At 33.4% G+C, this 11507-nt stretch overlaps 1 protein-coding gene across 1 annotated transcript; it reads right to left on the bottom strand.

Moving 5' to 3' along the window:
• Nucleotides 1–4404: 4404 nt before the first annotated feature.
• On the bottom strand, nucleotides 4405–8814 carry LOC108202996 (transcription factor MYB124). The gene is made up of 12 exons (XM_017371670.2): nucleotides 8402–8814; nucleotides 8261–8307; nucleotides 7860–7916; nucleotides 7697–7769; nucleotides 7440–7495; nucleotides 7159–7338; nucleotides 6949–7076; nucleotides 6680–6825; nucleotides 6362–6489; nucleotides 6059–6294; nucleotides 5809–5957; nucleotides 4405–5176 (listed from the first exon to the last, which is right to left on the bottom strand). The coding sequence occupies exons 1-12, from the start codon at nucleotides 8456–8458 to the stop codon at nucleotides 5066–5068; spliced, it is 1368 nt and encodes a 455-aa protein (XP_017227159.1). The 5' UTR covers nucleotides 8459–8814; the 3' UTR covers nucleotides 4405–5065.
• Between the last annotated feature and the right edge of the window lie 2693 nt (nucleotides 8815–11507).

Below are 11507 nucleotides of genomic sequence, written 5' to 3'. Positions count from 1 at the left end.
CAAATCACTCACAGAGTCACAGTGGTGCATGAATGTAACTTACTATTGTCTTTGATTTGGTGATCTGCATTCCATAAAGTAAAAGCACTCATGTTTACTATGATGATATGATAATCCATGTTTCGTGAGCTTTTTTTTATCTTACTTCTAGCCAATCGGAAAAATATCGGATTGTTTAGAAATTTAATCAGTTCAGTGAGATACGGAATATGATTTAATCGATTAGTAATTTATAGATTTTTAAAACAGTGCTTCAAGCTCTTAAGTCAGAAATAAGTGATTCATGAATTTTGTTTTCTTATATATATAGGTAATTTAATTTTTAACATAATGATTTTAATATTTTATCATATAACTGTAATTTTTATTTTGTCAACTTTGTTCTACATAAATAATGTTATTATTATTATTCACATAAAGAAATATTTTAAACAAATGGCCAAACAACATTTTTTTTTTTTTGACAAAATGCAAATTCATTCCATTAAATTAAAACAAGTCTAGTCGGGACAGATCCCCAACTGACAATGCAATCAGGTTAATAAACAATAAAACGAGCTAAACAAATAGCCGCATTGTTTCCAGACTGCTTAACACAATGAATCCAATGATTCTTGAAATTGAAAATGAATACTGCTTAACACAATGAATCCAGTGATTCTTGAAATTGAAAATGAATACAAAGGCTTCTCGAGTAATCCAGCCTACATCAATCCCGAAAATGGTAACTTCACAATTGACCTTCACAATAGCTCCATGGCTGTTGCGGTGTTCAGACGACTCAGTTGTAAAAACCAAGCAATGAGGAACAAGAATCCTCGAATAATGAACAACTATAATTTATGAAAGGTGAGCACATGCGATCACCACCGTTCCAAGCATACCCCAGCTATCTACACGCCGGGAGCCAGCTATAGACATGCCGAAAGTATTAATGATGCGATAAACCAGATCTCCCAAAACTCCATCCCAATCATTCTCATTGATAATGCAGGAAGACATAACAACCACAAATATAACACCCAGAAATTGGGTACTAAATCAACACACGCCAAAAGGCGAGACGGAAAAACACAATCGGACCTTTGATTTCAAAAGATCTGATTTATTCAGAAAACAATCAAGTCCAAACTCAAATCCGAAACAGATCTGAAAATAAAACTCGATTGGAATCTTCGAGATTTAAGCAACACTCGATTTTATTGAAAAACAAAAAATAGGTAAATAGTGGAGAAGATGGGAGAGCGAAAATGATTTGGTGGATGCAGAGGATGAAGGTGAAGAATGGAGAAGTGACGGCTAATTTTGAGAGTCGACTCTCAAAATCCTAATTTGAGAGAGAAGAATCCTCATTTAGGACCACCAATGGCCAAACAACATCAAGTAAAAAGAACAAGCGACTTACATAAAAAAAACTAAAGAAACTATTGAATAATACTTTTTAATCTGATGTTTTGATCGATTCGATTATCTCCCGTCCCATATTTATATAAAAAACTCTATAATTATAATATTATTTTTCTGTCCTGCCATCGTCAATATTGACAAAGTATAGAAAAGGAAGTGGTAATGATTTTCTCCAAATACCGGAAAGATATCGACACGAGAATATCTTCCGCATTTAAATATAAATCTTTTTCCCCAGCCAAGTCAAAAAACAAATATAACAATAAATATAAAAAGACGTGTGAGGTCTGAATTTCACATCTCTTTTCCATTGAATCTGATTTTTAAATATACGATTTTTTAATTTAAAGGTTTCTACACGTGGTCTTTGATTCTTGGCCCGGAGATTTTTAAGTTCATATTAAAGCAAAAGAAATGAACGGAGGTCCTGGGCTAACTTTCGTTGAATTGATAAAATGTGTTGACTTTTCTGTTCTTAAAATGGTCAAGAGAGAAGACTTCGTAGTTTCTTGAAAGAAAAGGTAACGATAACAAGATAACACCTAATTGACATACATATCACTTCTTACTTCTGTCCCAAGCCCAATAATTTGTTTAAGAAAAATCTTATCGTAGTATTTTAATTTCTAGAGCAATTTGTAAAAAGAGAAGAGTACTATTCACACAAGAGAAGTGCTACCGAGACTCCACAAGAGTTCAAATTTTTGCTTTCACATGATTGAGGTAGTTTTTAATAAATAAATATATTATTGAAAATAAGGAATGACATTTTTATTTATAACATGAATCAAATTATGTCAATTAATATTCGAGAATTCGAAGATCTCTAACATTACTTCTTATTTTAGAAAATTACGTATAAAATTTATTGGATAGCTATAATTGATGTATAGTACCGAATTGGAAAATGTTATTTTGAGAGCCACAATTTTGTTTGAAGAGCGAATCAATTGTCTTTTTCTCTTGCATACACATAAATCATACAACTTCAGTACAAATCTCTGCAACTTACTTTAGAAATTAAAAACCTACTCTAGATATAATATTTTCTGACCGAATTTAGCTGGCGGATTAATTGAGATCCGGATATGGAAACCAGGAAATTAAAATAATTATTACAGTATGATTTGCATATCCAGGTAACTTAAATAATCATTGTTTTGATTTGCTTGACCAGTGAAGTCAATATCTTGTGGCACTACTATCAGAGATTCACACTATCGTTATCTTGCCAAAAATAGAGATCGAAGGAATTCAATAATACCCGTTCAATTTGGTGCAAGTTTTAGTCAATATACTGGAAATTCCCTCTACACATGTGTAAGGTTCAAGTTTCTTTAAAGAAATAATGTCGAGATCAAAAGATTGATCTTAATCGTTTATTAGCTTATTAAGGATAAAAATACATATTATTTATTATCTTGATAAAATTATTGTATTATTAGTTATATATTTGTACGATGTAGTCGAGTTTAAAATGTCGCATACATTTTATAAATAATATATATATATATTTATTGTGAGTCCACGAACACACCACAGAAAAACCGATAATATAAACAATGGGTTTTCTCTTAAATATCTAAGTCCAAAATTATTTTGGCAAAAATACTACATCTTTTTTAAATTATACCAAACTTTTGAAAATATTGCAAAAATATTGTATGCAACCCGTTGCAACCATACTTGCAACCAGATGCAACCATATTTGCAACCCCTACGGGGCCAATTAACTGAAGTTGCATCTGGTTGGAGACTGTATTTGTGCAAATATTTTTTAAAAAATTAATATTTTTGCAATTTTTTTCAAAAGATAGTTAAATAAAAAAAAACTTAAATTCTTTTTTTTTTTGATAAATTCCCTATAAACATAAAAAGAACTGTTTTATAACTTGATACTCTGAAATTTGTATTCAAGAATTGTCCACATCGATGATAATAATTGATATTTGTTATTTTACGCGCATCAATTTATTTCGTTTTCTCTTTTGCGTTTATGAGAAGAACTGAAGAAGTCAAGCTATAACAACCTCCACTACACGGTACTCACCTTTACAGAATCCAATGTACATGAATCCGAGCTCTCATTTTCAAGATCTTCTTCTGTTTATAGAAATGTGGGTAATGATTTAGTCATCGATCGAAAGTTATTTGTCAAATTGATTTACAGTGAGAGCAACGATAACAATAATCTAGTCCTGGGTCGAAAATCCGTTACTATATAAGTGATAAAATTTCGGTACAAATTAAAATTATCAGTATTTTTCGATGAAAATGCTAGGTATCTTTTTTTTAATGCAAGAAATGCTAGGTATCTTAAAAATTGTTCCTAAATTTTCATATTTGTTTAGATAAATAGAGAAGTGAAAACAAAGACAGAGGGTGAAGGTCCGGAGCACTTTTGAGCAAATTCAATAAAAATATCGCAACTCCAGAAAATTTTCAAAATCCCACGGACATTAGCGCATTGTATGAAGTCGAACCCGAGAAATTAGCGTATTGCATTCCCGCGGACATTAGAGCATGAACTCGAACCCCAGACATTAGCGCATTGCATGAAGTCGAACTCGAGACGTTAGCACGACAATTAATTAAGTAAAGACTCAAGAGCGAAGAAAAAAGCACTTGGTGCTTATCATCAAGTACATGCTTTAGTTTGTACTTGATTCCCTCCATTTCTTTACCTAATGCTTCTGCTTTATGCATAACTTCATGATCATACTATCCCCACTGACTAATATATAATGTCGCAGCAGATTTTCGATATCAAGTTCTCCCCCACAACACAGCCCCAGTAAAACCAGAGATCGAGTCGAGGGAGCAATGAGCATGGGACTCGCAGAGAAGAAACAGCATTTGTCGAGTTTTCAGCTTCAGCAAGTAAGTTCTAATCAGGGCATTTTCTGATTATGTAGCTTAGTTACTCATTTCAGATTCTCCAGAGAGTTATTTATACGACAAAATTAAAAATGCATTATATAAAAGAAGAGTGAAGAATTTCTGCAACAATTTTCCATCAAAACCACATTCTTCAAACACTCAGTAATCTTTGTGTCAAATTACATTGAAAACCAAGGCGTAAAAAGAGAAGTGAATACAATGAGAAGTTATACCGAAACCCTCTGCACACCTAAACAAACTAAGTAAAAGGAGTTCATTTTGGTTGATGCTCCTTCTAGCTCTTTCTACGTTTTACTATAGTCTTCCCCTTATTGTCATCCTTTGCTCTACAAGGGGTTAAATTGGCGACGAGCCAATGTATAGTTACACTCTTAAAAACTAAGGAATTATGTTGTAAGTCATGTACAAAAGGACACTCCAAGGCAAAAATATTTATGGAGAATTGAATAACCGTATTCAAGACCCGAAAGAAGATAAACAAAAGAATTTCGCTACCAGAACACATTGGTGTGCAATGTGGATATTAGCGTTGGTGATGCAAACAAGAATGCAGAACATAGGACAAAATCTTCATGGGAATGAATCTAGGATGCACCGTTGCATTCTAGAGTTCAAGGCAGATCTGATTTTGGTAGACCTGTAAAAATTTAGGTGGGAATGACTGCAATTCAAGTGAAAAAAGAACTCCAAAACTGAAGATAAAACCTGTAGTTGTGAATAATAGTAAAAGACGTCTCGTGAGAAAACCAGTGGTTGATCAGAGACTTTGGAGAAGAGCCCTTTTGCAGGGTGGTGGTCTTGAAGCTGTTGTGCTTGGGTTCGGAGATGCAGTCTCCACACCAAGAGTTTTGAGTAGGAAGTGCCTTTCCTGACAGATATATTCAAAAACACAGGATCAGTCTTGCTTCTTTGCAATCATATTGAACACATTGAAACATATGTCACATGCCAAAAGAATACATGACCACGTAGCGATAATGTTTCTAGAGCTTTAAGCTCAGTTGTAATTCACAATCATAGAACCATAGGCTACACACAACTGACAAGTGACTAGTGGAATGAACACCCTACTTCCATCAGGACAGCAAGGGCATGCACCGAGTCATCTTAGTTTGCAAGTTTTGGTATCTTTTGACTATGAATAATCCGGTAAAAAAACATAGCCAAGTTCAGAAAACCAGTTTCAGACACCTACAACATCTAAGGTCAGAACCTGCCAATAGGGTGCTCAATGCAAGTGTATCAGCTCCTTCTTTGCACATTCTATAACTGAATCGGTTATTTATTATACTTCTTTAAAATAGTGACTTTAAATCCTAACAAGCAACATACAGATTTGTGAGTTCACTGATGAGTAGCTTTTGGTTCCGTCACTAAATTGCTCATGAAGACTAAGATGCGTTAACTAAAGCATTTTATTAAAGAAACACAGGTATAGTCCTCAACACTCTGATTCAACTTATTGCTTTGTAAGCTCATCTGGAAAATTCATTGACTCACACTTTCTGTAAATTGTGGGCTGGGGATCCCTGATGCCAACGATCTGAACACGGGGGCTACTTGAGGTGGGGAGTTTAATTCATTGCTCGGGAGGTCGTAAACCATTCCCATATCATCATTTAAATCATCACAAGGTGGCACAAGACTTGCTGAATCAAAAAAGAAGAAAAATCATCAAAAAATGCAATATTTCATAATTATATCTTTAAAATATATGATATTATATGAATGCCTGCAGCTTTCTTCTTACATATTGGTAAAATTTCTTTAGTTTGATTAGTTGTGCAGGAGACGGTGTGCTTCTCAACAACAGAATCAACTATCGACTGTCCTATCTGATTTGATTGAGGATGAGCTGAGTTATGATACGCATCAGATGCATCAGCTGCAATACGGTCTGGTTTATCAACTGTTAAATGGGTCAAAAGTGTTGATCCAGTACTATACTCGGAGCTACTTGGAGAATCTGCATAGAAATGTGATGCCCTGCATTGAGCATGAGTCAGAGCAGTTTAGTTTAAAGCTAAATGCTAGTTTCGGCCATGTTTAGTACCTCCAAGACTGTTGGATGTCATCTCTACTAACCGAGTCTTTAGAATTCTCAAGTTCAAAATCCACATCGGTGATCCTTAATCTGATCATATCAGCATCTTTGCTTTGATTGAGAAATTCTTGGAGAATCTGAATATTATGTATAAAAATATAAAATAGCATGAAAAAAGGAGGCACATGCTACAAAAAACTGGAGCATGGCTAATCGAGAGCTTGAAGCAATTATTGAAGAAATATTCCAAATTCACACTCCTAATGTGAAAATTTTAATAAATAAAATATCATAAAATGTAATAACAGATCAATGTCATTGTCTCACCTTCCAAGCATTATCAATACTCTGATCTTTGTTCTCTGCATCAAATTTAAGTGCAAGTGAACTGAGTAGTTCTGCTTGTTGCATTAGTGCTATAATCTTCGGGTCATCCTTCTTGAGATATATACCTTGAATCAAGTCGGTGCTGGCTGAAAATGAACATACAAAGATTGATAATAAGCCATTACGTCTTCAATACTAAACTATGCTAGTCAAAATATAAAATCATGATTTTGTTCCGTCTTTGCCTATTTCCCAGTTGTTTGCATTACCTTGTGTTTCCAGGTCCCTCAAAATGTTAAAGTCTTGGACCATTACCGCGAATGGTGGTCTAATTTGTTCGTCCATTTCTCTGAATTCCTCTCGCGATCTTTCAGTCATATCAGAGCTTTCATTTGTTCTGAGTCACAAAACTTGACTGTTAACAATAACAGGACGGTCCTATATTCTTAAGAAGCAGAAATACACATTACCAGCAATACCTTATCTTCTTATGAAGCACTCCAGTTTCTGATAATTCATCCTCATCAGCATCAAGTCGAGGAATAACCCTTTTGTTGTTCAAGTTGACATAACTAGTTGCGTTTTGTTTAGCTAACGCCTCTCGCTTTGCTCTCTTTTTACATAAAGTAGAGAATCGATTCTTCACAGCATTATCAGTTCTATGAAAGACACAAGTAAAAATAGTTAAGTACCTTCAATTATTTAGTCGAAAAAAAAGGGGGAAAAGGTAATATTATCCCAACTCCATGTTTCCATGTACCTGCCTGATACTACTTTCGCTATTTCAGTCCATCTATTACCAAAAATCTTCTGAGCCTGCACAAATCACTTAAAATTTAGTTCAAACTTATATAACTCAATCCGCCAAGTGGCTAAATATCTTCATCTAATAAGTCGAAAACATGATCTAATACTGATGCTCTGAGCAATATATCATTGATTCTGATTCAGTTACAGATTAGATAAGGTTCCGTGCAGATGAATAAGTTGCGAATAAGATAGCATATGATGATATACCTCACATAGAAGAATGTCTTCCTCAGGTGACCATCCCCCTTTCTTAAAATCAGAATTCAAATAAGTATACCATCTGCATATATTTCAAATAAACCAAACAACACCTGATTAGGATGTGCAGAAGATCACCATATACAGAGTAAAAAACCCGAAAAACACGAACCTTCTCCTGCACTGCCTTGTGGTCTTATCAGTAAAATTCGAAGCAATAATCGACCAGCTACAATCAAAACACATACAAATATTATTAAACTTATCAGTATGAATATGATTCTGATTTCAGACAAATATCCGAAAACTTAGTGGCCGTTTGGATAATGGGATTCCAACCTCATTAATAGAAACGGCAACGAGATTTTAAACAAAAACGTAGTGTAATCTTATTTCTATTAATCGGGTTGAAATCTCGTGATACCCAGAAGTGATACCCAGAAGTGGTAACGAGATTTTAAACAAAAACGTATTATAATCTCATTTCTATTAATCGGGTTGAAATGTCATGATACAAACTGACGGGACCTTAAGTATTCCAGAAAAATACAACAAGGCCGAATAAAATTTTACTTGTCAGTGCCATGAACCCGAATCTGTTCCCGCAAGATATCATCTTCCTGCACCTCATCAAATCATGCATCTCATCAAAACCCCAACTCAAAACATAAAAAACAAACAAACATAAAATCAAAAACCCATTAAAAAAGCAACCTGAGAAGACCAAGAAACGATGGGTCTACTAGTCTTCTTCTGCTGCAAGGTTTGCATTGTTTAGGCAAAAAGCAAGGTGATGAAACGTATAAAATAGCTTCTGAGCTCTTGCATGCTAGTGCTTCCTTCCTTGAATGAATCGAAACTTGAGTAATTTATATCGAGATTTGTTCAAGAATCGAGAAAGTGAGAGTGTTGTGGTAAAAGTTAAGAAGCTTGCGAGTATATCATTATCTTTTGTTGCTTAGAAAGCGTAACTTTCTTCTCTCACTGTAAAAACAAATGGGGTTTTAGTATATTTATATTGGGGTTTAGTGTTTTATGAACGTTGTTAGGAGTAATATAATCAGAGTTGTGGTGGTATTGTAAAGTAGGTGAGCATTGGAACGGGGGTTGGGTTGGATTAAGATGACCAGTTTGAATTGTGAGACTGGGTCACTGAATTTCATGGCCACTATGTGTTTGGTAGGACACTCAGCCGAATGCCTAGCGTAACCGAAGTTGCGGAACCAGAGAGGGGCTGTAATTTCGATACTCGGTAGTTTAATTTAGAAAAATAATTAATCTCGGGTGATTTTTAAGAAATTGCTAAAAAGTATGATATTTTGACGGGCAACAAATATTTTATATTTACTCTTTATTGAATGTGATGAAAATCGGGTCGGATCGTATCGGATTTTATAGTATCCAAATGCCAGGTTGGATATTTTATCCATATACAAATCCGATCCTAATCTGAAAAATATCTCATAATCAAAATCGAACCCAATTCGATGAATTTCTGATCGAATTCAGGTATACCTGAAATCCAAATCCTTTTCTAAATATAAAATTTACTTTATTCCTATAACGGGTAGAAAAAAGGTCAAAAATATCTAATTATGTGATATCTAAAATCTTAATTAATACCAACATCAACGTAATTTAGTGCCAAAAAATAATTGATAACGGCTAGTGATTGTGTGCATATAAATTATACTTATGAAAAAACCAAAATAGGCGAATCAAAGATCGATCTCTTTTAGAGTGGGAGGCTGGGAGCAGTCACTAGCACTAGCCACTAAGGCTAAGAAATGGCAAGACATTACCAACGAATCAGATACTCCCTCCGTCCCAGTCATTTATATACAAATGGCCGGGACACGGAGATCAAGAAATTGTGTAAAAAATGAGTAAAGTTGGATGAAAAGTGAGTATAGTGGTGGGACCCATTTATATTTAATAATAAATTTGAGATAGTGGAGAAAAGTAGTGGGTGTAATAGTGGAGATAGTGGAAGAAAATAGTTGGTGTAATGATGTTTTATATTATAAAAATTTACTACTTTTGTAATGTATACAATTGATGGGACATCCTAAAAATAAAACTGTATACAATTCATTGGGACGGAGGGAGTAGGATATCTTTACTTCTTTTTAACGGATTACAGGATGATGTTGTGGGCGACTAAAAACCCTAATGTACAAACTCATTTTTGCTTGAAATCTAGCTAGCTAGAATGCATCAACCAATCACAGCGCAGAATATTGCAATGTACCTAACACCCTCAGTTCCTCAAATTTATATCATCACTTTGAGCTATATATTGCTTCATAAATGTAATTTCTAATTACTAATTATTTCGACAAAAACACTTGCAATCATTTTACTAAAAAAATTCGATTTATTAAAAAAAATTAGATTAATCTCTCATTAATTTTTGAGAAAATTTCATCAATTTATCGATTACGTTCTGATTCAACTAAAAACTCTCTGATAAATTTTAAAAATCGTGAATCAAGTCAATAATAATCCCGAATCATCATTTTTATAATGATATTTATAATTCAAATATTTATTAAAATTAGTCGAAATCAGTTTTCAGAATCCGAAAATGACATAAGTTTTGTCAGATTCAAGAAGATGAATATGTATACTTATAGTCATGTGTGTTGTCAGTGATTTCCCTATCTTATCTTATTTCAAACTTGTTTGTGGACTACCACATGTGACATGCCCAGCCAGCCTTTCTCTACAGTGCTTCAACCTCAATTTCCACAACAAATCACACTATTCAGTATTCAACTATTCATGAATCAGTGCACAGCATGACGAGCCACAATATGCCGTGCTCATACGATCATACAGGGATCCTTCTTAAGAAAAATTATGATATTTTAGAGCGAACAAATTATTAAGGTGTTGTAGTTTTCGATTTTGTAAATATAGTGTTCTTCAATTTTTCATAAGAGATTCTTTACTTAATATTACGCATTTTTTGGGATCTTCATAATAATTTATATCATTATCCCGTCTAAAAATTTCTTCGCTACAAAATCGTAAACATTTATGTATATTCTGAATTTCTAGTAAAAATACTTATTAATCGATGTAAAAGTAAAATTATGTAGCTAAATTTCAAAACATTAACACAGATGTACGTGCACATACAGCATGCATATTACAAACTTAAAATTTCAAAACTATGCAACTAATAATCACATATATTTTTACATCGTAATAATATATACAAAAATAAAAGTTTTGATCTAATTTATCACTTTGTACGTGGATAAGGTCTTAATATCACTCCGAGAGAATGACCTCAATTATCACTATCGGAGAAGATGATCTCAAATATCATTTTGCGTTAATCCTTTTCTCACTTCTCAACGCCAAATCGTGTAGCGTTTTGGAGTCCTAGACACTATTTTATATAGCGTTTTACTCTAAAATGTTGAATCGTGTTACATTTTTTTTTAATGATTTTTGGATCTAAACGCAATACGATATAGGTTTTCTTCTTAGAATCAAGACATAATTAGATTATATTTAGCATTAATCAGTGCTATTTCGAATCATTTTTCGAAATTATGATATTTTGAAAATTATTTGAAGAAATCGTAATATATGAGGCCTTTTTTCAAAAATAACTACGTTGTTATAAAAAGAGAGAATCTTTCATGAAGAATTCATTATCTATAATTGTTGTATTAGCAAGCTCTTGAATAAACATGTTATACTATATATGCAAATTGACTTAATTCATAAGGTTGTTATATATATAACCGAGGGAGCCATGTAATCCTCTTACAATATAGTATTTCTTTATTTCATTCTAATTTAT

Source organism: Daucus carota, chromosome 9 (assembly GCF_001625215.2).
Source record: "Daucus carota subsp. sativus chromosome 9, DH1 v3.0, whole genome shotgun sequence".
Classification (NCBI taxonomy): Eukaryota; Viridiplantae; Streptophyta; class Magnoliopsida; order Apiales; family Apiaceae; genus Daucus; species Daucus carota.
The sequence above is the reverse complement of the archived record's forward strand: the minus strand, read 5'-3'. Positions and strand labels throughout refer to the sequence as shown.

What these genes read in the sequence shown, in the direction of transcription:
- LOC108202996 (XM_017371670.2), bottom strand. Translation starts at nt 8,458, where the DNA reads ATGCAAACCTTGCAGCAGAAGAAGACTAGTAGACCCATCGTTTCTTGG. An exon ending in GCGAAAGTAGTATCAGGCAG is followed by an intron (nt 7,339 to 7,439) that starts GTACATGGAAAC and finishes TGTCTTTCATAG; the next exon opens with AACTGATAATGCTGTGAAGA. An exon ending in GTATTGATAATGCTTGGAAG is followed by an intron (nt 6,490 to 6,679) that starts GTGAGACAATGA and finishes CATAATATTCAG; the next exon opens with ATTCTCCAAGAATTTCTCAA.